This window comes from Atta colombica, unplaced genomic scaffold (genome assembly GCF_001594045.1).
Source record: "Atta colombica isolate Treedump-2 unplaced genomic scaffold, Acol1.0 scaffold96, whole genome shotgun sequence".
Taxonomy (NCBI): Eukaryota; Metazoa; Arthropoda; class Insecta; order Hymenoptera; family Formicidae; genus Atta; species Atta colombica.
In genome coordinates this window covers 2,389,891-2,417,473 of record NW_017259590.1, presented here as the reverse complement: position 1 = coordinate 2,417,473, position 27,583 = coordinate 2,389,891, and the positions used below count along the sequence as shown (strand labels likewise).

The window sequence follows — 27,583 nt, the reverse complement described above, 5'->3', positions numbered from 1 at the left end:
TCTATAAATTCATATTTATAATATATTTATATAATATATTATAATATTTAATAATATAATGCTATCGGTAATGAGGATGGCGGTGACGATGACGATGACGACAATGAGCCGATGTCGCGACAACTAACGATACCTTAACGATAATTCCTATTATGGCAGACTATCTACGGTAAGATCGTCCGTCATGAACGAGAGTGCGTTGTTTCCAAAACTCCTCCGCATTCAGGACAACGAAATGTATACTGTTTGTCGAGGTTACCCACGGAACGTCATGCAGAAAAACGAAGAAACGAAGAGTTTCGCGCGACGAAGGAAACGAAGGATCATCGCCGAGACGACGAATCATGCCGCCTTTGATCAGTATCGTCGGTATCGTGTTAACGTATATGTGTATATGTATATGCGTATGTTTGAATGTGTGTGAATGCCCTTGATTAATCAGTTACAACACATCTAACACGTTCGCCCAATTCGCGACATTAAATAAATGAACGAATCCCGGTTGCACGAGGACGACACGCCGATCTAAGATCCGACACTTGACGACAACGACGCGATATTATACCTACACGTATATATGTATATATAGGTGTATGCATGGAGTGAATTTATCGATGGTGACCGATGAGCGGGATCGAGATGACGGGATAGGGTTCACATTAGAAAAAGTCTTGTCGCGTGTCTTTGGATATTTCACTACGTATAACGTACTATACAGTTAAATATATGTTGCGACTCCTCCACCTTCTCGTTTACCACCTTTCTACGTGTACTGTCGCGCTATTGCAACGTTCCTTTATGCACCTTTGACTCTCGAGTACGTGTGTGTCTGTGTGTATTGCGTCCACGCACCACGGATGACGCGACAACGTGTCGCGTGACGCAGTGTGTATGACGTCACGTGTAATTAGTACTTTCACTAGCTGCACAACTACGAGGAAGTTGTTCCTCGTTGTTCGTCGAGGATTTATCACTCTCAGCGAAGGAAGCCGTACTCTCTTTTTCCTTCGAGATCCTCCGAATGTTCGTTATGATGATCCCTGTCATCCGATGTGACGGACCAGGTCGTCTCGACCGAGGTCTCACGAGTACTTATTCGGATCGTGATATGGATCACGGTGCAATATCATGTAGAGACTCGGCTGTATATTTGGTTGATTATTCTTCTTCTTCGCTCTCCTCGGCGGGACCATACATATCGGCCAGCTTATCGAATCTCGGGCCCCAAGCGCCTAAATACTCGTACTCGTGTTGCTCATCATCCGTACCTAGAATTAGGAAAAATTGAAACTCAATAACTTTATTAATATAAATAATATATCACACAGATAAAAAAAATGTGTGTTAGAATTTGTCCCAAAGTTTCACTTCGGTTTACCTAAAATTTTATGTTAATTTAACATAAAACTTTGAATGAATATATTAAGAAATTACACTATGTATTGTATATAAAAAATTACATAAAAAAATATTAATGCAAAATATTTTTTACTATGTAATAAAAAAATATCAATATTATTTATTGAATGTGATTAATATTTCATATTATAATGAGTAAATTCTTGCAAAATTAATTTTTTTTTAATTTAAAAATTTTGAAGAGATTTAATGTATTATACTTTTTTGCAATGTAAAATAGTTAGATTTTATTTATTCAAAAATTTTTATTACGTACCGGAAGCTAGTGATTCCAGAGAACCCGCGGTGCTTCCGCCACCTTCATACGCGTAATTCCGTAAATCGTCGAAGGGTGGTGCGTTTGGGTCACTGTCAGCCCTCTTCTTGTGATCCTCGATGAAGACACCGACATTCGGTTCTGGTCCAAGCGGATCTGAGAATAACGTTTCAATTAGTCTTTCACTCTTATGAATTATCCCGCTATATTGCAGTACAAAAGTATATAACGTACAGGCTACTTTACACGGAGGCAGCTTGCCGCCCATTTCCGGTATCGGGCCACCGATCGGAATCTGCAGAGGTGTGATATCGAACGCAGTCATGTCATCCTCTCCGCCACCCTCATCATCATAATTAATAATATTTTCCCTCACGTCGTCATCCGGACCAGGATATTTTATGTGTGCCTCTCGTCTTCTGTTGTAGACGACGAATACCAACACGAGAACTGAAATTTTGATATTTAAAAAATTAATTCACTTTGTTCGTATTGAACAAAGTTGTTATCAATTATATCAAAGTAATATTTCTCTGCTGAGAATTCAAGCAAGTGCAAAATGTGACAAAATCTATAGCAACAACATTATTGCAATATATAAAGCATATATCTAATCTTATTAATCGGAACACATTATTCTTGAAATGAAAGCTCATATTGACGAAGTCATCAGAAGTTTTGTGCGTAATTTTTTATGAACTTGTTTTATTTTTTGGTCGATCATTCAATGGTCGATCATTCAAAACAAAAATAACTGAAACATAATTACGTGCTTAAAAACAAAATAAAAATAACATTATCAAAGATATAACACAATTCATAAAAAATACAATAAAAAAATACAATAAAAAGAAACAAAAGCATGTACATTAAATTGTATCACTCATCAAGAACGATATAATTAAAAAAATTGTCGTTTTTCAATAGCTTGCAGAAAAAGAATATATACAAAAATCTGTGAAAAAACATACTTTTATTTCTTTGTCAGTCTTATAATATTATATTATAATATTATCAAAATTTTAATGATTCAAAATTGAAGTTAATTTCTGCAGGAAAACTAATTTTTTTTAATTATATCGTTGTGGCAAATCAATTATTACTTTAAATGTCTAATATATAAATGTTTGTACTAACCGAGAATGATTAAAAGACAAACGAGAATGGCCGCCAATGCTCCCATGCTCAGCTTGAGCGTTTGACCCTCTTGGACTAGCTCGCAATTCTCCCCCCAGAAACCATCAGGACAAATGCATCGATATCGGAATCGCGGATCTTGATTGATACATCTGCCACCGTTCAGGCAGGGATAATCAATACATTCATTTTTGTCCATGCAACCTTTGTTATCCGGCGAAGGAATTCTTCCTTCCCCGCAACTGCGATGAAAAACGTGATATAACGATTGCCTCAAAGATAAATGAAGTCAGTAATAATGATACTCACGTGCAGTCGTACTCGTTCCAAAGATCAATGCACTCGAAGGGATCCTGACAAATGACATTGGCACACGGTTTATTTGATGGACAATTCCTTTCCAGGTTTCGCGCCATCGTTGCTTGACCCCATTGAGTTCCGTTCATAGCAGGTGGTAGCGGAAGATGCTTTCCTTCTAATCTTATGTCGTCCAAACAGCCTAAGATTTTTGTTAAAAATTATATAATTAAATTAATTTTTGTTGTTTAAAAGATTCAAAATAGAAATGATCATAAAGATTCTCATGATGAAATAAAAAGTCGATTCGATTTCTCAAACAAAAAATTATCAATAGAAACTGTAATTTCTTATCTAGATTTTTGTTTCATTATATTTATCAAAATGGAAAATTATTAAAAATATGCAATATCTTTAATTAAATAAGTTGTGAATGTACAATTATTTTAATTAAATAAATTATGAGTTAATTAAAAATTATGTAATATTTTTCTCTTCAATTAAATAAACACAAGTCAATTTAAAAACTTCTTTAAAAATAATACTACAGTAGTATACAATAATACAATAATACAGTAGTAATAAAAATATAAAATACAGTAGTATTAAAAATAAAAAGCGTATTTATATTTAAAACTTTTGTGAAGCAATTTAAGTTACCTTTCTGATAATCCGCATAAACTTCAAATGTGCGGACACCAGTATATTCCGCCTTACCACCCGCGTAAACACCTTCTTGTTTATCGACGAGGAGCCATTGATGACCCTCAAATGAGAAGGTCTCATTGAATCTTCGTCCTTCGCCACCGTCCAGTTCCAAAGTTGCGGCAGATCCATATCTTGATACTCTAACTGTATGCCATTGTCCATCATCGACGGCTATCGCCGAAAGCCAGATATCTCGCTCTTCCGTCCGAAGACTGTTCAGATTATATCTGAAGTGTAGTCTGCTGTCTTTGATCTGAAATTATAACAAATAGATATTTCAAACAATCCGTTCACTGTAGTTTGTACTTGACTTCCATATTGAAGAGAACTCAAATCCAGAGTTGAAGTGTTTACAAGTAACTTTGTTTGGTAAACAGTACATTCCAATTGTTTACAAATTATATCCTATTACTTTATGTATTGTAACTTAAACGTTAACAACCGCAGAAGCTTATAAGCATTTTACTTGTATTGGATTATTCTTGGAACTCTCTATAAAACTTAATTTATTTGGAACTATTAAAATTATTAATTTTTCTGTTAAATTTTCTTTCTTTAATAAGCTTAATTTATCAAAAAATGAATACACATTGTAAAATTTAAAAATCTGGATATTTCAAAGATATATTTAAAATCACAATAGATAGATTTTTTAAGATTAATTTTATTTCATATGTTTGATATATAAAAGATGCAGATTTTGTAATTAAATATTTTACTTTATTAAAAGCAATATAAAAAAACAACTCATTAAAATAGTGAATATTAGTTAATTTTTTATGAATAATAGAATTATTTAATTGGTGACTATTTTGTAAATCTAAGAAATATTTATTGAATAAAAATAATCCTTTAGTAACTTTGAAAACACGTCGTATTTACCTCTAAAATCGCATATTCCCTGTTGTGCTGGTCGCTCACTCTGAATAATTCGCCGTGCATCTCTCTGGTACGGAATCTCAATTGCACCTGAGTGGAATATTTATCCGGTTCAAAAGATAACGCGTACTTGACATAGCTCTGTGGCTTGAAGGTAGTTGGGATCGTGGGCGTCATGCATCCAGGACCGGTCCAGCCAGGATTGCATTGGCATCTTGCTTCGGTGAAGCTGCCGACGCAAGTGCCATGTTCCCAACAGCGGAAAGTTGTTTCCTGATTGTTGCAGATCTCCTCCGTTTGCGGGCAACCGGCGACGCTGTTTCGCGAAAGACCCGGGTGAGCGAGATCGTACAACTTGCTGTTGTGAAACAGATTCTTGATGCAACCGTCAAAGCCCTTGCCCACCGGCATGTGTTTCCACTTGTAGTGCGAGGGATCGAATTGCTCCACATAAAGACCACCGATTTGCAGCGGTGCATTCACGTTCAGGTATTCGTTGAACGGTGGTATCGTTCCTGTGGCTTGACAACTAGTGTCATTGAATTCTGGCGGGCTTCCATCCTCCAGCTCAGATATTTCCGCAGATTTGCAGTAGTCGATGATGAGCTTCACGGTCTGTAAATAATTTTGACGTTAGGATTATTTTGTATTTAAAAAGATCATAATTTAGATCTTTTTGAAAAATCATAAAAGGCTATTATTTTTATTCATTATTAGATCATAGTGAAGAACATGTAATAATAATTTGTCTATTAGAGAGTATAATGAATGATTTTTATTTTTTAAACACTAGTATATATGCATATTTTATCGAGATTTGTGAATAAATATAATATCGATTATTTTTACCTCCGTATTCCAGAAAATGTCAAGCCGGTGCCATTCGCCATCGTCTAAAGTTTTCTTTGGTTTCACTTTCAGCTCCAAAGTGCCAGATCCAAAATCAATTAGCAGCCTCGGTATACCGCGTTCCAATTCGACCGAAATAAAGTCTGTAGGCAAATTTAGCGTAATAAAATAATTGATATGCCATTAAAAATGTAAAAATTCGAAGGATAACAATCTTACCAGAAACCATTACTTCATCGACTTCGGGAGGAACAATCGGACCATTGTACAATAATAGTCCGTCAGATTTTCTTGTGATAAACTCGAAGCTCAAGTGACTGTTATCGCACATTTCCAAAGCGGGATACCAAGCCCATCCGTTGCCTCGAAAACTTCTGGCGGTCTGCTGACACCTCGGACCATTGTAGCCAGATGGACATTGACATCTAGAGTTATAAAACACAGCTAAGAAGCTCTAATTGATCAAAGAACAAAATTATTCAATAGAATAATCATTACAATTTATCTTTATTTATATAGATGAATTGTAACGATTATTCTATTGACAAAATTCTTTTTTATTAGTAAATTTTGCGTAAATGCATTGCGATTTGCAATACGTCAACGTGGAATTTAATTGAGTTTTACTCACGATAATCCAAATCGGTCTTCCACGCAGCGTCCGCCATTGTAACAAGGACTGTTTCTGCAGGATTCGCCCTTGCTGAAATTCCGCGCTCCACAAGTGCACTCGGCTATCACATCCACGCGTACGCCGACAAGAGCGGTCCTGTTTGCGTTCACCATGTATGGCAAGTTGCTGATATCAAGGGTGTTCGTACAACTTCCTTCGCACATTTCGTTCTCATAGTAGCATTCGTCGATACCGACCATAGTTATGTTGATCCCCACGTCTTTTTCGATCTGTCGGAAACGTGATTTAATTTTTTAAATTGAAACATCTTCAAATGAATACGCATTAATAAAGAACTTAATTAATTAGAGGAATTTTATTGGGAATTTATTTGAATTCTTTATCTTTATTTAATGCAATTTTTTTGAAGTATTTAAAATTGAATCTTCAAACTCTTTCTTGAATGACATTTACCTCTTCGCGATGCATAAGCACAATGCCATTAAGCCTGACTGGTTTGTAGTATAGTGAACCATGCGCGGCGAATCTGACGTCCGTCAATGGCGGATGCACTCTCCTTAATTGGACGCTGAAAACGTCCACGTTATCCCTATCTATGTTCAATAGATGTGACAACTTGTCTCTAAATAGATCCGCTTTGCTCCGCGACAAAGTTTGGTTCTAAAAATAAAACAAAATCTTATATCAATTCTTGTACCTTTTTGAATTAAAAATACAAGGGTTTAAAAAAATTACTTATGAAATTTAAGAATCTAAATCTATTTTATTAAGGAAAAAAGTTCATTCATAAGATGTAACATGTAGGATAAATTATATAATATTTATTTAGTAAGATTTAAAGACTCTCACCTGATAATTCCAAACACGAATGAAGTCCTCATCCGTTATCCCGGATATTCGAACCGAGCCTGAATTTAATACCGCCTCATGCGGAATACTCTTGACAGTGACAGTCACGTTTGCGGGAACGTCCGTTTGCGTGTGCTTCCGATCGTAAACCTTGAACCGTAGATGATACTTGCTGTCGTGCGTACCAGATTTCATGAAAATCATCCCCGAATCCTCGTCGAGCCTAAATTGTGCGTGTTCTAATCCCTCCCAATAGAACTTCTTATCAGGCAGATCCCAGTCATCCAGATCGTACACATACACTCTACCTATCTCGGTATCCGGCGATTGTCCCTAAAAATTAATTAATCAGATTAATTTGATTGAACTGGAAATTGTAAAAATTCACACGAAAATATTATTAAGCATCAAAATTCGCTTCGACTGAATCTTATTGTGTTTAATTAGATTATATTGTATTTATGAAGAGGTTTTAAAAAATTTCACTTAACGCAATTTTTTTGAGATTCGTATCATTCAGCGAAAAAAATAGATATAATTTAGATATAATGTGAAGCAATTTATTTAATTTAATATAATTTAAATACTTACTGCGTAATTATATACAAAGATTTCCTTGGAGCCAGGCTGCATTTTATTATCGTTAACGTCTCCTATGATAACTGTCAAGGTACTGGTCCCAGACATAGAAGGATTTCCAGAATCTTTAATGACAATAGGAATCAAGAATTCCTTTTGTTGTTCCCTATCAAAGGATCGTAAAGATGACACTACGGCCATTCCATCTCCATTAGCTCCCTCTGAAAAGTAATGAGAGCGCACGTGATAAACTATTCTCTGCAACGCATTTTTATGCAACTGAATTTTTATTATTAATTAAGACAAAATGTAATATAATTATTCATATGTGAAGATAATATTATATATACATATGATATACGAAAAAACATCGAATTTTGTCTTAAAGAATAAATTTTTACATTGAAATTTATTAATTAACGAAACTTACTGTTATCGCTCTCAACTTTGAAGCTAGCTCTGATAACATCGTTTGCGTTAGGATCCATCCGGAAAGTGAACGGAGGACCGTTGCTTCTCGATCGATCATCGTCATCGGTAGCGAGAATCTCAACGACTTTCTTAGTTTGTGCATATTCTGGCAAAACTGGGCGATAGTCCTTGAGGAATCTTGGTGGATTGTCATTAATATCCTGTACAACGACTGTCAGGGTAGCTGTCGCGGTTTTAGGTGGTATTCCATCATCGATCGCCAAAATTTTAACCTAAGACAGTAAATCATCATTTTTGTCACTTTCACGCTACAATTTATATTTTTATTAAAAACGTATGGTACTATGTAATATGTAATTTAATTAAGACCATTTTAATATAATTTTTTTATCGAATGTGATCCTTCTAATTTTTACACCATAATTATTTAATAATAATAAACGTTTAGAAATTTTTTAATTTTTTAAATTATTTAATTTTTTATTTATTAATTTGTTGTTTATAATTTACCTGATGCCGAGGAGTTTCCTCGCGATCAAGGCTTCTTTGTATCGATACAGTGCCATTTTCGTTGATAAAGAATTGTCTCTTTCGATCGGAGCTTCTGTCAATGGAATATGAGACTTTGCTCTTGCCACCTTGATCCGGATCGGTGGCCTTGAATGTTTCCAAGCTGCTGCCTATGCGGGCATTCTCTGGCACAGTAGTCTCGATATTGGCTTTCTCAAATTGTGGCTGATTGTCATTGATATCTCGCAATTTCACGACTACCCAGGAATAGGCCACGTGATATTTGTCATTGTCATTGTCTTCGCCCTGGAAAGGATGATTGTCCGATTAAATTGTTATACTACGACGTCTTATCTTTATTTAATAATTCGATAATTTAAATATACATATATACAAGAAAAAATATTTTTCTTGCAAAACTATCAATTTTTATAAAAAAAATTTAATGAAGATTTTTTTTATTATAATGCATATATAATTTAAATAGAAAGTTTCATGAAATTAATTTAATTAGATTTTTTTCATATTATCTTTTCTCTTTCTCTGAAATTACTTTAAAAATTTACATCTTATTAATTTTCTCTTTGCTCACCTTATCGTTCACTTGTATCCTAAATCTAAAACCATTACTCTGCAGTTGGTCCTCATAATCTAGTGATTGCACAATTTTCAATGATCCTGTGCCATCATTGTTTCGTACCATGGTAAACTTATCGGCACCGTAACCGCTATTCTCAATTACCTTAAATCGTGAATTATTATTTTACAATATTGTTAAATATAATTATTGGTATATTGAAAAAAAGAAATTGGTGATTGTTATTCCAAATATAATTATTTTAAGCTTGAAAGTTCGCGATATCAAAAATATATGTAAATATAATCAGACACTTTGCAATTCTTATTTCTAATATTCTAATTGCCTTCGTCACACTATTTAAACGAGACTGATGTAATTGATGTATTTGCAGGTGTATGTGTGTGTGTGAGTATGATTTCAGCTATTAATTTACTTCTGATTACATTGTTGTCTTATTCTGGTTTTGTTACTGGTAGGCTTTGTAATAGCAATTCTGCTGACGCCTAATCATTTGCAAGCTAGACATTGTCTATTTACTTATATTTATCTTAATCTATTTTCTATTATATCATACTTTATGTCTATTACTCTGTTAACATGTCTTTTTCATATAGCAATAAACTAAATTGAAATTAAATTAAATTCATCTTCTCTTTTTAATTTTATCCTTATTATTTATGAAAGTATAACGCTTCGTAACTATTAATTTTACTCTGATGAATGCCGATATATATATATATATTTTTTTTTTCTTTATTTACATACTATGATAACATTTTTAATTACGAGTTAAAATGAAAATTAAATGCGAACCTAATAAATGCAAAAGAGAATACAATGGTCTATATATTAAATTTAAACTCATTTTTTAACCAATTAATAATTTCGCGTCTTGAACATAAGTGGATACCTTGTATTGGAATTTATTGGTTTCATCCTCATCGTGGACAGTTACAGTGAGTATCGGCATCTCTGGTAGATCTGGTCCTTCTGTCTCATCCACTTCAGTAAACCATTCATCCTTCGTGAATTGCGGTGGCATGTCGTTTATGTCTTTGACCCGTATCGATGCCGTCCCGGTACCTACCAAGAAATACATGGAAATACTGCAATGATATCTTTCTATGGAATGTCCTGGACGGATCTTAAAATATGCAAAACAACATTGCTACTATTCGTAGAAATATCTAGAACCATTTTACGCATATACTGGTTCGGACTTTCGACTTTCATACTTGAATACAGATGAAGACCCAGAATGATAAAAGACACATGGAAAGAACGTTTAGTAATATTTTAGTAAACGAGTGTAAGATAACAAAAAGATAAAATAAGTATAGATAGTCGGTGTCCTTTTATTTCCATGACAAAATATTTTACTAGATAGTATTCACAGAAGTAAAAATTAATTCATTCCGAATAAGAGTTGTTACAATTATTAACGATTTATTTTAGATATAATTGTGAGAATTATGAAAAAATAGTTATGATGATTACTAATAATTACAATTAAAAATATGAAACTTATTAAAATTAAAAATAATCATTGAAAGAATTTTACCCTTTAACCCCCCTCCATCCATTGCAACGACTTGTATAGAATAATCTGGAGTGCGTTCTCGATCCAAGCAGCACACAGCGGTTTTGATCACGCCAGTTTCCGATTCAATTTCAAAAATGGGAGAACCAGTCTCTTCTTCAATGACGTTCTTCTCGATAGAATAGATAAGTCTTGCGTTTGTGCCTTCATTTGGATCATCATAGTCCACGGCTGTCATTGTCATGACCACCATTCCTAATGAAGAAGAGCATGAAAAGCGTTAATTCCATTTCAATCCCATTAAGTCCATTTTTTCGCTATTAAATTTTTTATTTATTGACGAAAAGAAATTATTAATCTCTTAATAAATCAATAAATTTTTCTTTATCTTTTTCGCAACTTTAAAATATTCAAATCAACATCCAACATGTAGAGTTCTATATAACAGCGTAGCTACTATAAACGGGAATCTAATCAGCGTAACTCTAATGTCACGGGAATGTAACCGCGTCTGTATATTGGCCCATTGGCTATTGTCCCACAAACCTGCGGTGCCGTTCTCGGTGACGTTGCCGAAGTAGACACCCTGCGGGAATATCGGGGCGTTGTCATTGATGTCCTTGAGGTTAACTTGGACGTCGGCATAACCCACGAGACCTTCTCCACCCTCGTCCTGAGCAAATACGGTGAACCGCCACTGTGGCCGACCATTTGGTTGATCTCTGTCCAGCGGCTATGCCGGGAGAAAAAGAAAAGTCACGCGCGAATCCTTTGAGGAGCCAGTCAAACGCACATCGTGTATTTACATAGTCTTTACTCGAAACTCAATATCGTATCGCGATGCCGATATTTGAATTATCCATCGCAATATTGCGTCACAGCCACGTGCACAAATATGTGCATTTCATAGAAGAATTAATTTCCGTACCGACCAGGTGTTAGATTACATCAGATGTTTAATATCAATATGGATGATTGTTCCTCAAATCATCGTTTTGTAATTTTTTTAATCATAAATTAAATCTTTATTGAAGTAAAATTTATATCAAATTAATTTGAAAGTAGAGTTAACTATTGCGACTCTGCAAGATAAATTCAATGAAACCGTTTAATTTTACAATTTAATTAATTTCGTAATTATTAACGAAAAAAACGCTACCATCATGTTTTATAATTTTTATATTTTCAGTATTAAAAATTTGAAAAGAATTTGAAAAAAATTTGAATACTTTCTATATTGCAAATGCACTGTAATAGTTATATTTATTATTATATATATAAACTTGAAAAATTCGTATCACGCGAATGTAAAAAAATTATATTAATGAATATTTTCATTTGTTTAAGGATGTATTACACGTATTTTTTAACAAAATGAACAAATTTTTTTATATTGTATTATAAAAGTAATACAAAAAATTCGCGGCGTTTATAATCTGGATAAAAAATATTTTAATGAAAAAAAAAATTTTAATAAAAAGTAAACATGTTCTTAAAAAATAATTAAGATAAAATGAAAAAATTTTCATTTAAACTATAAAATTATGTTGTTAAGTATAAATATTGATCTTATTGAATTATTTTACATGTGACATTTATTTTTAAATAATATAAGCACACATTTCTAATTTTAGTCACTTTTTATAAAGACTACTTGACAAATCCTTTCTCTCTCTTACATATATATTGTATATATACTTTCATAATAAATATCTATTTTTTTATCGATAAAATATTTTCCCAAACAAACAAATATGATTGATTTAGAAACAAACCTTCAGAACAAAAATCTCTCCGGTCGTACGATTGATGTCAAACTTGCTGTTCGCAGGATTATCGGGATCAATACCTTGCCCAGTTAGGAAGTAGACTATATTTTGTGGTCTATCTTTGTCTCCGTCAGTCGCAGTGACCTGTGATTTAAATATTAATTGCTAATTAACCGCAATCTCGCTGTGTGGACGAGGTAAATATTCATTCAGCACAACTAATTTTATAAAAGTTTAATGTAACGATTACATAAGGAGAATAATTACCCCGAGGACGCGTTTCGGCAAAGTCCTGTCGTCCTCCTCCGTAATTTGTGTTCTGTAATTTGGTCGCTCGAAGACAGGCGGGTTGTCGTTTACGTCCTTCACGTGAATTACAACTGTCGTATAATTCTCCTTCAAGTTGTCCGACGCAGTAAGCCGAAGCTCGTACTGCAAGACGCACGTGAAAATTTTCTCGTAAAATACACAAGTTCAGATATTTAATATATTAAATACAGTTTTCACACGTGCACGAAATGTACGGATAATTAGCTCAATTGTGCCATTAGATTAATTATCAATTTATTTAATTATTTCAATTAAACCAATTATCAATTCATATGATTATCTCAATTGGTATTATATCAATTATTAATTTATATAATTAACTTAATTGTCATGGCATCAATTATCGATTAGCATATCATTATATACAATATTATATAATCTTTCTGTTATTGAAGACTTGTGCGAAATAAAAATACTGCTTGTATAAAATAAATTATCTTTATTTAAAGTTGAATAATTAAAAAGCTAGTTAAATCGATTATTTAATTTTTTATTCTTCAATTATTTTCAGGAAACACAACAGGTAAAAAATTAGAATTTTTTTAACGATTGAAATATTGAATAATTTCTAAATATATAAAGATGTTAAATAAATAACTGTAAAGTAAAGCGTTCGAGCGATACACTAGGATGACATTTATGGCGATACCAACCCTCTTCCTCGTCTCATAGTCCAACGCACCCGCAACGTAAATGGCGCCGGTCATGTTTTTCACAGCGAATGCACCGCCTATGTTCCCGCTCGTGATCTCGTATCGAATACGCGAGGCTGTGACAGAAAGGAAGGACTTTTAATAAAGCAAGGCGCGACTTTCGCAACGACGCTCTCGTTGTAATCGAATGAATTCCGAGATAAAAGTTCTCTCGCTGGGAGCGAGTTTTATCGAATAAGAAAGTTCGGGGGGATGTTAGCACGGAGAAAAATGGCCATTTTCGATCGATTTTCGCCAACCGAAGTCTACTCGATACTTTCGATCTAGTTTACGATAATTCTCGCGTTTCGAGATATGAGACTAGTAAAAGTTACTTGACAATAATGGTATCCGATAAATTTTATTTTAGATCGATTCGGGTGATAGTATAAAGCTCAAAATTTTCAGACTATATCTCTTTTTAGTAATGCAGTTCTTTTAATTCTACGCTTCTCTACCGTAAGAGTATCATTTTCTTCATTTTCAATCCTTTGCCAAGTTTGATTTTAAAGGCACAATCGATATTTCGATTATGAATTCCGATAGATGAATTTTAAAAAATGTAAAAAGTGATTAAAGTACAATCCGACTTCTATGATACTAAAAATTTGTTCTTAAAATTTTCTTAAGCATACAGATTTTTTGTTAGATTTCTATACAGTCTAAAACAATATAAAAATTTACTCTGAAACACAAAGCCCGAGGTTGACGATAAAAGGTACAAAATTTTGCATGGAAGATTAATGTAGCAACATGCAGTTTTAAGATTAATTAGCAATATTGAATAATAATATTAACAATTTCAAATAATAGCTAGAAATATTCCGTGTAATTCAAGTTGTAAATATTAACTGTAATTTTTAAATAAATAGCTCAAATATTTGAGAGAATAAATACATGGAAAAAAATGATATATTTATTTTTATAAATAATTTCAACCGATTTCAGTCACAAATAGTCATATTATCTATTATGTATCGTTTTTTCAATGTATTATATTTACACAATGCTATACTAAATTTAAGAGGACTAAAGTATATATATCTAGTTTTAAAATCTTTTGTAACGTACTTTATAAATGCCAAAGCGTAAATATCATCAATTTTAAGTATATAGTGGATATTTGTTAAGCTATAAATTAAATGTTTCCAAAATGTGAAAATTCATATGATAATCTGTTTATCCGTATTACTCAAAAAGATTAAATATCAAGGTAAAGTGAATGAGATGAAGTGTTATTTAATTTATGTTTAGGACATATTGCGTAACTTTTCGTACACAATCTGCACAATACGTTTAAACGCATTCACTTTGTAGCAAATATTTCATAATACGTATGTAATTATTAATTTCGGTACCGTGAGTTAGAGTAATGGAATTATTTGAATTTTCAGAGATCCTTTCGTATATTAAATACTTGAAATAACGTTCACAAATGTATAATTGTTGGAATTTTTATGCCATCACATTAGACTTGTCAAACGTGACAAATGAGATGTTGCAGTATGAAATTCTCATATGTCTTTAATTATTTCGCATGTTAGAATTAACACGACATATATTTGTAATTGGTTGCCCAAATATTTCCAAGGTATATACTTGCATGCGGGTACGACAAGTGTCGTTATAATATAGTTACAAGTATTTAATATATACCTATATGGACTGTGAATATTTTCAGTGTAATTTATAATAGAATGAAAATGATAATTGATGAAATAATATTGCTAAAAAGGCAAGTAAGACTTACACTCGTCGTGATCTTTGGCGGTGACGGTGAGCACCGTATGCTGAATGTCCTCATTTTCGTCTACTTCAGCCTCGTAGAGGCCCTTGTCGAAATATGGGGGATTATCGTTCTTGTCAGCTATCCCAATGCGAATGAATTTTGTTACTGTAACATGTTAAACAAATTCACATAATTAGACTTTAATTTATACTATTAGAATTTAAATAAAAAAATCAGTGATACTTGAATAAAAATTTAAGTATGCATAACATCGTGCTAATTAAATATTAAGTTACTGATTTTAAAAGTTGATGCAAAGAAGATCAGATTTAAAGAAAAATTCTGATTTTAATTATAATAATACTAAAGAAAATTATCACATAGAAAATAATATATAAAAGAGAATTTTTCTTCAGATGGAGACACACTACTCTAACATTATTCCTCGTATTATATATTCCCGCGGTCTTAATGCACTTTGCACTAAAGTACGAAACTTGGATGATAAAGAATCCTGAACCGTTAATCATTTTTTCGCCCCGTTACGGAAATTTAAGATGGGCAATTACCGGTCGCCGCGAGCAAAAAGGTTAAGTAGTTTCAGATAACGGCACTTCATTCCAGAAGTAGACATTTATTGATGGAACTAGGTTGCCCGTTAGAAGAAAAATGTATAATTGCGGGAGCTTTTTCTGGATTGGTACATTAAGCCCTTAACCGCATTTTATGACGGTAAGGAGAGCGGTAAACATCGATCAGTTCCGCATAAATTTTGCATAATCCGCGGCATAATGCATAAGGAATATTTGTCATTTTATCGGCTCGCCGGTACGCCGCGGTTCATTATAAAGGGATTTAAACGTACGATTAATTATATTGTGTCGTGTTATTAAAAGTTCAGACAACGCCCGTATAATGCGAATTAACTAGTGGCGAATTTGTTTTAATTAATCGCTGAATTAAATCAATGCAAGCCATGTTTTATTCGACGAATGTTCGAGTCCGCGCCTCATCGCTCACTACACTTCCAGCTGCAACAGCCGTTTAAAAGCACGCAGCACAAATCGAGCGTATATTTATTTAGCAAAATCGTGTGCCATTGTGTAATGGAACGCGTGTACATCGAGCGTATTAACAAGAGAGAACTCCATTAAATACATATATTCCCGTTCGACGCCGACAATTTGCTGCGGCCAATTTGCTCTGAAAGCCACCCTCCTGTTCAAATTCCATCCTTCTCGAACTCCTCGGTCGTTTCCTTCGCTTAGCAAATACTTGGTTGATTAAGTTAATCCAAGCGCGAGTCCCGTCCTTTCTCGCCATTTCGCGAAGTACGAGGTAATTTAGAAAAGCATGTGTGAGCCTTAACGTTGCGAGTGCCTGACACTGTCATTTAATTTAATTGGGAGTTAATTATATCCAGGAAGATTTCCTTCTATGACATTATGTCCTTAATCTTGAAATTAAGCTCTGGATTATATATTTCGCAAAAACGAATATTTTATAATTCATTATTACAGACATATCATGTTTTTTGTATCGTACAAATTGTGTAATTAATTTGTTATTAGCGAGTTATTATTAATATTGATACACAATATTTCGTGTAGCAAATAGAAAACTTTCATTATTAATTTAAATAAATAAGTAATTATTTCTGTTTAAATTATAAATTTATTAAAGTTATAAATTTTCATTATTTAATTGATTAAAAAGCTCTTTAATTATTCAATATTAATATGAATACCTTTAGGAAAGAAATTAATTGACAGTTATAATACAATGCGTAATCAAATTTCTCATTTATCAAATAAATATTTTAGTTTATTCGATCACGATTTCAAATAAAGAACAATCCAGAAATATTGTTGCAATATATCAATATAATTTAGACATCGTGAAACATGATTCTAGAATTTGCGTATTAATGTAAACAAAATTTACAAGAGGTTGAAAGAGGCTGATATCGCATTATAAATGCGCAATTGAACAACCGAACCAATTTAGCATGAGAAAATTTATTATTATACGAGATCGCCATTAAATTCCAGATAACCGGTTTTATTAAATCGTTGCCGATAAAGGAGACATTTATCGTTGATTATTGCTAACAACTTCTAGAAAATAAATATGGTTCATTTTCATGAAGAATGCGCACTAATTGGAAAATATGATTGATTCCTAAGCTCGCAGCTTTCGACATAACTGGGAGTTACATATGGATACAGATGCACAGTGGATATACAACATGCAAGTGTAACAAGGAAAATTGTAATAGGTGAAATTTACGTAATGATAATTCATCATTGTGCTTATCGTAAATGTTACTGCTCCGATTATATATTGTTATTAACGAGGAACGTTAGCTTTCCTTTTAATAGATGCATCAACTTTATACGATGCATGATACGTTTGGGTTTAGCACTAAATATGAACCTGTATACCGTAATATGATACAAGATTAGCATAATCGCGATAGATCGTGCATTTTTCGCAGGCGAACAAATTTTATAGTAGTAGTAGTTACGGAAATTTATCTTCCTTAGAAAGCAAAGATATACACATTCTGAAATTAAACACAGGTGACTGTCACTAACTCTTGGAAAGTTTCTGGTCTTTTACTTAATCTGCTTCATTTTCATTTTGTTCAAGGATTAGGTTTTAATTCTAGCATTCGTGAATATTAAACGCCAAGTTCAATATCCAATAAATCTCTTTTAACTTTTAGAGGACTGAAGTCTACTTTTAAAATCTCACAGCTTTTCCTTATGTAAGATTTGTTATAGTTCATTATTTTTTTCTTTGTATTGCTTGCCTCAAAATATAATATGACACAAAAATATCTTGTTCCTGCGGATAAGTATTAGAGAAATCGGGAGAATAATCAATCTACGGATAAAAGAACACCAAAATGATGTCAGGCTAAAACACGCGTTCGCATTATCAGAACACAACATCGAAATAGGACATCAAATGTTTAACAAAACGATCACAATAGCCAACATTATATCATATTTTCCAAAAAAGTATAGGGAAGCCATAGAGATACAAAAACACTCTTAACAATCTAAGTAGAGATAATGGCTACAACAACATAAATAAAATATGGAAGACCATTTCCCCGGTTTTTGAAGACCGGCCGATTTCCCTCTCCCCCTCCCCCGCAATTCTTCCCTCCCCCCTCCCCACCCCCCAACAATGTAATATAAAGGGAACGGCCCGGAGGAACAATTCAGTATCAGGTTGCTCTTCGCTGTGATGAAGTGGACTTGCAAGATTCACGAAAAATGGTATTCCAAAAATGGACCTGAGAACACGGAGAAAATCTGCGAAACGCATAATTTTCATAATATGACATGGTTTTAGTGCCCCATTAATAGCTTTTCTATCTTGTAAAGATAATTTTAAAAGATTTCTTTTAAAGAAATTTTTTTCAAAGTAAAAAGTAATTTTAATGTATTATTACAATTAGTACTGTGTCCTGGAAATTTATTAATTAATTCAGATAACATGTAATATAATATCTAGTGATATTCATGCAATTATAAATTAAAAAGTCATGAATTGAAACTTTAATAATGAAAATAATTTATATTATGATAAAAATTTGTAATATCGTTATAAACATGTACGTGAATTAGTAAATTAATTATCAACAAGCAGCTTAATGTTAATGGACATTCATATTAATTATTAAAACTATTTACGGATATAAAATTTGATATTATAGTATTAAAATAACATAAATTTTAAAACAATAATATACAATGGCTATTATAATAAATATTAATTAGTTTTATAATTACTAATTTTATAATTACTAAAATTAATTAATTAGGATTATCATTTTATTAAATAATTAGTAACGTATATTGTAATCAAATGTATTCAAATTTTATCGTTAGAAAATATGCTTGCTCATTTGAAGTCATATTTATGGCAATTGTAATGACGTCAAGTTTTCCATCTAATATCGCAAAAAATTTGCCTTGGAGTCGCGTTGAAATGATAAAATCTTGCGCGATAACGAGAGGCTTAAGCGCTATCGTAAAAAACTCAATGCGAACGATCGAAGAGACGCCGCGATCAGTGATTTCCTCGGTGCATCCTGCGGTGCATCAAGATCCTTTCATCGGGGGTAGCTACACCCAATGACGGTATACGACGGTCCCACGAAACGCGTTACTGGGCCACGGGGTAAGAAATCGATGAAGCCCCCACCTCTCACCTCTACATTCCCTGTCTCTCCTCTTTGCACTGAGTCGTCCCAACGGGCGCCGAGTGAACATTCGCTTCTTAACCGCACCTTGCATCACTCGATTGGTTCCTAAAATACGAGCACCCTCGAGGCTTTTCGCCACTCTCGATCTCGCAGATGAGGGAGACTCGTTAACGCCAAGGTGGCCCTCGAGGGTCACCCGCCAGCTTGGAATTATACGCTAGTAAATTAAGGACCAACCTTGCACTGATATCAGTGGTACAGCTCAGGGAGATCTCCACTTTGATTAATCTCATAACTTCGTTAAAGATAGTCATAATAACTGTAGAAGATTAGAGCAAAATATTTATCAGGGAAGTAATCATTTTACCACGCGCTCTTATTATTTTAATTCAAAGGATATTTATTAAATATTAAATTATATTTTTTAAACAATTTTTTTTATAACAATTCATAATTTATAATTGCGAAATATATTTAATATTATATAATTTAATTTAATAATATTTAAATGTTCTATTTCTTATAATATTTTAATTAGGTTTTATTGATCTTTATTAGATTTTAATTGATCGTATTAGTTTATAATTAATTATCATAAAAAGCTAACGACTCATAAAAAGTAACAACTATTTATTTAATACAAGATACAAAATATTAGAAATTATAGTCATGTTAATTAAATCATCTGTGATAATATAGAAAATATTTTTAGAAGGTCATTTCTTTAATATTCAATATTCAGTCAATGCAAACAAAGGATTTGAATTAATATTATACATACAATGGAAATGCATAAAAAAAGTGTTTACCACAGTATGAATATTACATTTTTTGACATTTTTCGTTCAGCGAAAATCAATAGCAAATTCCTCAGGGGATCTATTCGCAAAATGGTTGGTCTTGCGGTTGGTTTGAGATATTCTAAGTAAATTTAATATTCCACGATTTTCAAGAGATTCACGGCATTTTTATGCGCTCGTCTTATGATTGCTTTACGTCCCGTAATGTACTTTATACATTGCCGTTCAGCGTAATAAAGCGAACACGTTGAAGGTTTTATGTCAAGAGAAACGGTTTATTGCCATTTTATTATTTCTTTTTGTTTTTTTATGTATCAAAAACAACAAATCGAACAACTCATTAAAGGATATCATTGAATTATGTCTGTAAACTTCACTTTTATCAATAAAAACATTAGTTTTATAACTTTTACTTCAAGTATTCACCAAATTTAAATTTTCTAAAATGGACTCTATGTGGAAAGATATTAATCCCAAGTGAGCAGTGAGATAATAAAGCCGCTGGTAAAACGTAATGTAAGAAATAGTTAAATTAAGAGAATATAGTTTCTGTGCTGCTTTTTAAGTTAATATATATCCATTTATTAGTCAAGGTTATGAGAGAAATATGGATGATGTGATAAGTAGAGACATCAAGCTTATAACATCCGAGTTTCCAAAAGCGATTTAACTTTGCGCGTTAATCCTCTCGAAGACCTACTTTTACAGTCTTATGATGCTGTACCCTAATTATGTTTAATTTAATTACCCTCAAGTGATTATTAGAATTTGGAGAGATGGTTGTACGTCGATTAGTGCTAATCCTCATTAATTCGATTTTCTCACGTTCGATTTAAACAGTTTGTTCAAGTTTGTCCCTCCTTCTCTCTCTGTTTTCCTTCATCTCTCTCTCTCTCTCTCTCTCTCTCTCTCTCTCTCTCTCTCTCTTATTTTCTCTTTTACTCTGTCCTCAATATTTTTCTTTTTTACAGAATGCCCAAAAGGAAAATTTTTTCTTATTTGAAACTTTGAGCAATTGCTCAGTCGCTCGATGAACTATGAAATGCTGATGGAAGGATAAGATTGGATACTAGCCAATTAATCGATTAACGTAACTAATTACGTATATACATTGCCGACAGATATCGCCGCGGAATTTCGCCGCAAATTTATAGCGGTAGCACGCGCGATGTAAATTAATTATCTGGATGATCAACTCTCTCACATTGTGCATGAAGTTTATATCGTCGCGGCTCGCGGAAAAAATCGACTCAACTTCGTTACATTCGTTAGTTTAATTGGAATATGTCACTATTTTACGTTGCTGACATAACCGCATTATGGTCAATTTGCGTAATAGCGGGCGTTGTACAGCGTTGTAATGTGGTTTTTCACATAGTGAGCATGTAGTAATATTTACTAAAATGTTGAGAGAGAGAGAAAGGTAATGAGCGTAATCTAGAAATGAACATAATCATAAAGCTACTGTCCAATTATTAATAGAACCAGCTGTGTTATCGCAGTCTACGTGGCCATTTTGGTAAAGTTTAATAGTAGAAGTTAGACTCGGTTACGAGTCGTGAGCGTGTAACGCATTTCGTTGCCAATTTTCGGACTTCGAAGTTTCCATAATAAGCACTGAGAATCTTGCTAAAGAACCGTTGTAATTGTACTTACACGAGCTAGTGGCTTTCGATTAATAATTATGTAATTCTATAAATGTAAGGATTATGTTCTCCAACATCTACGTTTATATCATTACATTTATTTATCGAAATAGTCATCTGACGTCATTGTTATCTCGTGGCATTACCATTTAATAACAACGTCCGCCAACGTGCAATAAATTCCATCTTCCTCAGAATTAACAATATCGACATAATTAAGAACATCGTTACTAACTTCTCAATCCCAGAAACCTGACAACAATTCTAGTTATTCTCTGTACCACAAGTTTATTAATATCTCGATCGCTACCTTCTCATGTAAAAGCCGACAGGCGATTAATTAGTATTCCAACGTTATATGCGCAACACACATAGTTATTAATCCTTCTCGACTACTCAAGCGAGTAACTAGGTACGGAGAGTGAACGATCGATTCTGACAAAATATCGAAGGAGAACGTATGACTTCATGAAGTCGTACGAGGAAGGGCGCTTGTAACGAGACAGAGATTGATTCGCTGTGATTCACCGCAACGTCATTCGACATCTCTCTTTCGTCATGTCTTCGTGAAAAATCGACCTATTGGAATGAGGTAATCCGCCGAAGCTATCTTGACTCGCTTCCTTCCTTCGTAAGGATTTGGCGGATTGAAAGCCCGACACGTAGAAATTTTGTATCTCGCGACGAATCGATGAACAAATTTTCTCATCACAAATGACGTATAATTCTAGATTAAATATTTTTCACGAGATTTCGTCTCTCAACTTGGGAATCATCACCTAGGGTTTTTTGCATTCCAACGGCGAAAACATGTAAATTCTAAAATATTGTTTTATATGGATATTGTTTAATATACTTTTTCTTTTTTTAATAACTATTTTTGACGATTTTTTTCAATATGCAATTTTATCAAAAAAATCTTATTGCTTTTATCAAAAAGAAATAAGAAAGCATTATATTCTCATTAAAACCTCTATTTTTTAGAATTTTTTAGATTTTTTTATTTTTATTTTAAAAATATTGTCATAAGTTATATTTAATATTATTATTTTTTATAGAAACAGACAGCATAATATAGACTTTAATTGAATGAACAGCATTTTTTCTCAATGTACGATACAATATGTTATTAGTAATATAACTTTAATTAAGACGTAAAAACAGGTGATGTACTAAAAAAAAAATAAAAAAAAAGAGGAGGAGGAGAAATGGCGATTTCTGAGAATTAATAACACTAAACATTTTATTATTCTCATTACATCATTGCCTAGATTTTTAATGTAAACGAAGATTGATGAATATTAACTACAATAGAATCTTTGTTAATAATGTTATAATTTGTGGCGGGATTTCATGTAGCTTTGACAGATAAATTCGAATTGTTTGTACTTGCACCAGATTAGCCATTTCACAATATGCGAGCGTCTTTTATTGTGTAAACTTAACGTCACAGCATCGGTAAATTTGTTGATATAGTTAAAATAAAATTGTGAAAAGAACAATGCTGCGAGCGCTCAAAAGTTTTAATTTAAAGAATTTCTTCTTTCGTGGTTAACCACATCAGTTTTTGCTGTATATCTTTTTACACAATTTATCGTATAAAAAGAACGCGATGCCCTTCAGAAAGGAATTCCGTTGTTCACGCGGCTAAACGAGCGCGGCGGAAAAAGTGTACCTGACTTAATTACATCCCCGCACACCGCGGGGTAAATTTTAGTCGAGATAAATACGTAGGTAGATATATCGCGAAAAAAAAATGATGTTGAGCGTTATATAACGGCGCGCCAACGAAAGGTGGCTCTGAGCTTCATCATGTGCCCGTGTTGCACGCGTGGAATTTGTACGGAGTACCGTGGAATCGGAATCACGCTTCGCGGTGAGATTCTGCGAAAGAGAGGAAATGAGAGAGAAAGAAGAGAAAGGATGAGAAACGGAATCGGATTCCCGTAGAGAGGAGAGAGTACGCTGACACAACGTCGCCCATAATTCGTCCTACCTCCAGTTTACGCGACTTGAACAAAACGCCCGGATCTGTTCCGTATTTCACCTGTCAGTCTCCGCGAGCTGTATCGCCATTATTCGTCGCTGTTTTGCTCCTTAGGATATAAATCGCGAGAACGATGTGCGTATACACTGGCTGTCCCGACAGCGCCCATATCTCCTTGCGGTTGTAAATTTTTCTGAGGATTAATTCTTCTCCCGCGGGCGGTATATCGTACCCAGAGTGTCCCGCGTCTCCCGTAATTTGGATGAGCTCGGTGACCAATTGAGAGTTGGTATCGTCGGCCAAAATATTACACAAATTTTTTGTGAACATATGTTTAACAAATTGAAATTAGAATTTAATTAATACGTTACATTTAGAATTAATTTTATTGTAATTCTTCGATTCGGACTCTGCGATTCTGTTTTGGCTATCCCTTTTTATTTAAACTACTTGCTCGAGTTTTATGAAACGTATAGGATTTTTATGAAATCTATGAAATAATTTCATGCAGCTAATAAAAGTTGGCGTTTAATCCCCCATTCCATCAATTTTTCATATACAGCCAAGTTTTAGCTCATAATGCGATATTGTTCAGTTAATAGTGAAACATCACTAAAATATATGATATGTCATATCATGTTCATAGAATCGTATGGCTTCCAAGATTAATTTTGAAAGCGGAACAAAAAAAAATCATGTTCGCTGCGATTTTTTAAAATGGGTGCTACTCAATACTTTTTCTTTTTGAATGTATATTAGCAATTGCAATGGCTATACGTCGCCTCCAAATTTCTGTTGTAGTTGCTACTATACGATATATTCTTCTATATATACCCGATGTATTCTCATTTTCATAATCCATTTTTATTAAAATGATTATTTTATTAAAATGAATTAGAAGTCAGCGAAAATAAATGAGTGTCTTCGTTAGTTTAAATTTAAAGCAAGCGAAGATACGCTCCAAAAGAAAGTGGGAGAAGAGCGAACAGCTTTTAAATGTTTTGATTGTAGTGAATTGGGAGCCAGCTTTCCTTCGCTGCATGAAATTGCACCTTAAGATCAAAAATAAAAAATTCAAGATTTATATGGCAGATAGAATTTCAAAAAATTAATTAATCTGATTATCATAAAACTCGATGTTTTAAGGAATTTCTACTTGCAACATATATATAACATCAAATTTCCAGTTTTGATTTATTTGCCGTTCTTCAAATGATTAGAATTAATTTTCGAACTGGCTTTCAAACTCTGATTAGGAATTTTGAGTGACAATACATTTTCTTTTATGAAGGTTATTATTACTTTTATTTCAAAACTTAACAATGTCAAGCTACGTTCAACTCAACGATATCAAAAACTTTCTGAAACTGAATTTTACGATAATTTTTTTGAAATTCAAATTTTAGAATTCTGAGGCCAAAATCGAATTCAGCGACTCTAAGAATCTTTAGAAAACAGCCTTCTTTAAATTTCTTGTTAGAAAGCTCCTGTTAGAATTCTCTGTAAAGAGTTAATCTCGCCACTCTTAAAAGAAATTTCATTTAACCTCAGACTTCTGTAAGTTATAAAAATTTATATTATAGAAATTTAAGTTATAAAAATTTTTTATAAGTCATAAATACGTTATTAACAATAACAAAAGAATTTTTTCGCATTGAAAGAGTTAAACGATTACATGCCGTAAAGTTGTAGCGCAATTATGGCGGGCATAACCGGTGGCTGTAAAAAAGAAAATTGACAATGATGTCATGGCTTGGCGAACTTTTAAACGCGATCGAAGCGGAATTTTAAATGGATAGAACGGCCCGTCTCGATCATCGTTGTCGTTGTCGTCGTCGTATCGACGAGAAAGAGATTTACAGCCTCTCAGCGTACCGACTCCGAAATTTCTCGTTTATTCTTGTGCAATGGCCGCCGCTACGCTTTTCCATCGAAAATATTCGATATTTTTTCCCCGTAATACGAGAACGCGGCGACGGATTCGAAGGTACGAGGGGAGACGGGATACGAAATTTACCATCGACTTTGGTAACTCTCGGGGGTGTTAGCGAGAACCATATATCTCGGAACCGGGCGACGTCAAACGCTGGCCAGGACGATATATTTTGCTTATCGGGAAATGTTAAACCCGCGCACCCGGCGAGGATTATTTCAGCGACGAAGTCAATCGACGTCGAAATCTCAAATGTCGCGGTCGAAAATCGTCTGACACCGTAGATTATTTTCTTGCTTTTTTTTTCATTTAACTGCATTGCTTTCACTGCCGACTTACGTTATATAAATTCTCAGTTAGGTAAAGGTTCTGTCTACGTTCTACCTGAGATTACATTCAATGTAATATAGAAACCAATGTAATATAGAAACAGACGGAGTTAGTAAAGTTAGCAAATTTGCTTAATCTTTACTGCAAGTAGCTACTGCTAGCAAGAGAAAGCATGAAGTAGTTACTGCGCGGCAGAGTCAGACGAGCTTCAATAAAGTATCTCGTTTGCATGTATAAAATGTGGTCGAAAATCAATTTATACATTTAGGTACTAATTTATTGTATTAATGAAAACATGAGATGATTGCAATTATTATGTTTTCATTATAATTATTGAGTTTTCATTCATGTGGATATAATTACAAATACGCGTATTGTTACAATTTAAAAAATGAAAGCCCGATACGCATCATTATATACTGTAAAGCTTCTGCCCGAACTAGGGAATGGAGAGGATCGTTTTCACGATACGACAGAAATTTCAAGAGGGAATGACTTCGAAGATTGTTTTGTATTTGTCTTTTCGCGGTGTAGTGGCTCTGAAAGTAAACGAGGGTACATCTATAAATTGAATGAAACCATTCGAATCCTTTCCTGAACCGCTGTATACTTCTATTTATTATATACTTTGCAGGAGAACAATATAAATTTCTGTTGTTACATAGTAAGGTATTGAGCACTTTGCCATCGTTCAACTTCGTTCAAATAAATCGTTCTTCTCTGAAGTCAAGTGAAACAGTCAACGTAAAAATTGAAAAAATAAATATGCAAAGGAAGTGCCTATAAAATGATATTTATCTTTACGTATACATTATTCTCTACTTTATTATATTATATACGATAAATCCTCGATTATAGGATTCCTCGGTTTTCTCGATTTGCCAAGTTTGAGTTGATCTTTTCGTCGCGAAAGTTTCATTCAGTATCCTTTGTTATTCGATATACAAAATGGTAGAAGCATTACGTTGTAAAACGTACATCGTCGTTTTTGTTCACATGTTTATCGACGAAGACACTCCCGCGTGCTCGTATATTCGAACAACTTTCCCGAGGTCGTGTTTGCGTAAAGATTTATCGACATCGCTCGAAGAGAAACTTTGTGGGTCAAAGTATAGAATAATGTTGCCAAACGAGGACGATGCAGCGTGTGACGTTGATCCACGAGCGGAAGTGTGTAAAGTCGGGAGAATGTTTCCGTTCCTGTACAAAGAAATGTTTGTATCGAGCTGAAAATTTGCGGGTACAGCAAAGAAAGGTAGACAAACCAAGTTTCCGGCGACTATCATTAATTCTTTTCCAGTGCTCCATATTTCACGTTACTGTTTCATTCAACATACGTGGAGTGCGATAAAATTTACGAAACATTGGGTATGCGTTTATATTGTATAAATATGATTTTACCGTATCAATAAAATAATATGTTTAAAATAATAATAGAAATAAATAATTAATGAGTAATAAAATAATTAAAGTAAT

General features: G+C 33.4%; 1 protein-coding gene across 2 annotated transcripts in view; it reads right to left on the bottom strand.

Annotated features, from left to right (window-relative positions):
• Positions 1-71: 71 nt before the first annotated feature.
• LOC108693708 (neural-cadherin-like) overlaps positions 72-27,583 on the bottom strand; it is a 67,074-nt gene continuing 39,562 nt past the window's right edge. The window contains exons 2-24 of one of the 2 annotated variants that reach the window (XM_018202779.1): positions 15,211-15,354; positions 13,422-13,537; positions 12,706-12,870; positions 12,445-12,582; positions 11,216-11,402; positions 10,691-10,924; positions 10,040-10,212; positions 9,142-9,291; positions 8,550-8,855; positions 8,038-8,311; positions 7,620-7,828; positions 7,029-7,361; positions 6,633-6,839; positions 6,177-6,448; positions 5,765-5,970; positions 5,546-5,688; positions 4,700-5,311; positions 3,770-4,070; positions 3,122-3,311; positions 2,813-3,054; positions 1,910-2,125; positions 1,676-1,831; positions 72-1,268 (exon numbers count right to left, since the gene is read on the bottom strand). In XM_018202779.1, the coding sequence (XP_018058268.1) occupies positions 1,159-1,268; positions 1,676-1,831; positions 1,910-2,125; positions 2,813-3,054; positions 3,122-3,311; positions 3,770-4,070; positions 4,700-5,311; positions 5,546-5,688; positions 5,765-5,970; positions 6,177-6,448; positions 6,633-6,839; positions 7,029-7,361; positions 7,620-7,828; positions 8,038-8,311; positions 8,550-8,855; positions 9,142-9,291; positions 10,040-10,212; positions 10,691-10,924; positions 11,216-11,402; positions 12,445-12,582; positions 12,706-12,870; positions 13,422-13,537; positions 15,211-15,354 (5,084 nt within the window). In that variant the 3' untranslated portion in view covers positions 72-1,158. Of the gene's footprint in view, positions 1,269-1,675; positions 2,126-2,812; positions 3,055-3,121; positions 3,312-3,769; positions 4,071-4,699; positions 5,312-5,545; positions 5,689-5,764; positions 5,971-6,176; positions 6,449-6,632; positions 6,840-7,028; positions 7,362-7,619; positions 7,829-8,037; positions 8,312-8,549; positions 8,856-9,141; positions 9,292-10,039; positions 10,213-10,690; positions 10,925-11,215; positions 11,403-12,444; positions 12,583-12,705; positions 12,871-13,421; positions 13,538-15,210; positions 15,355-27,583 lie in introns of both variants that reach the window. The other variant, XM_018202778.1, reaches the window with a different exon arrangement.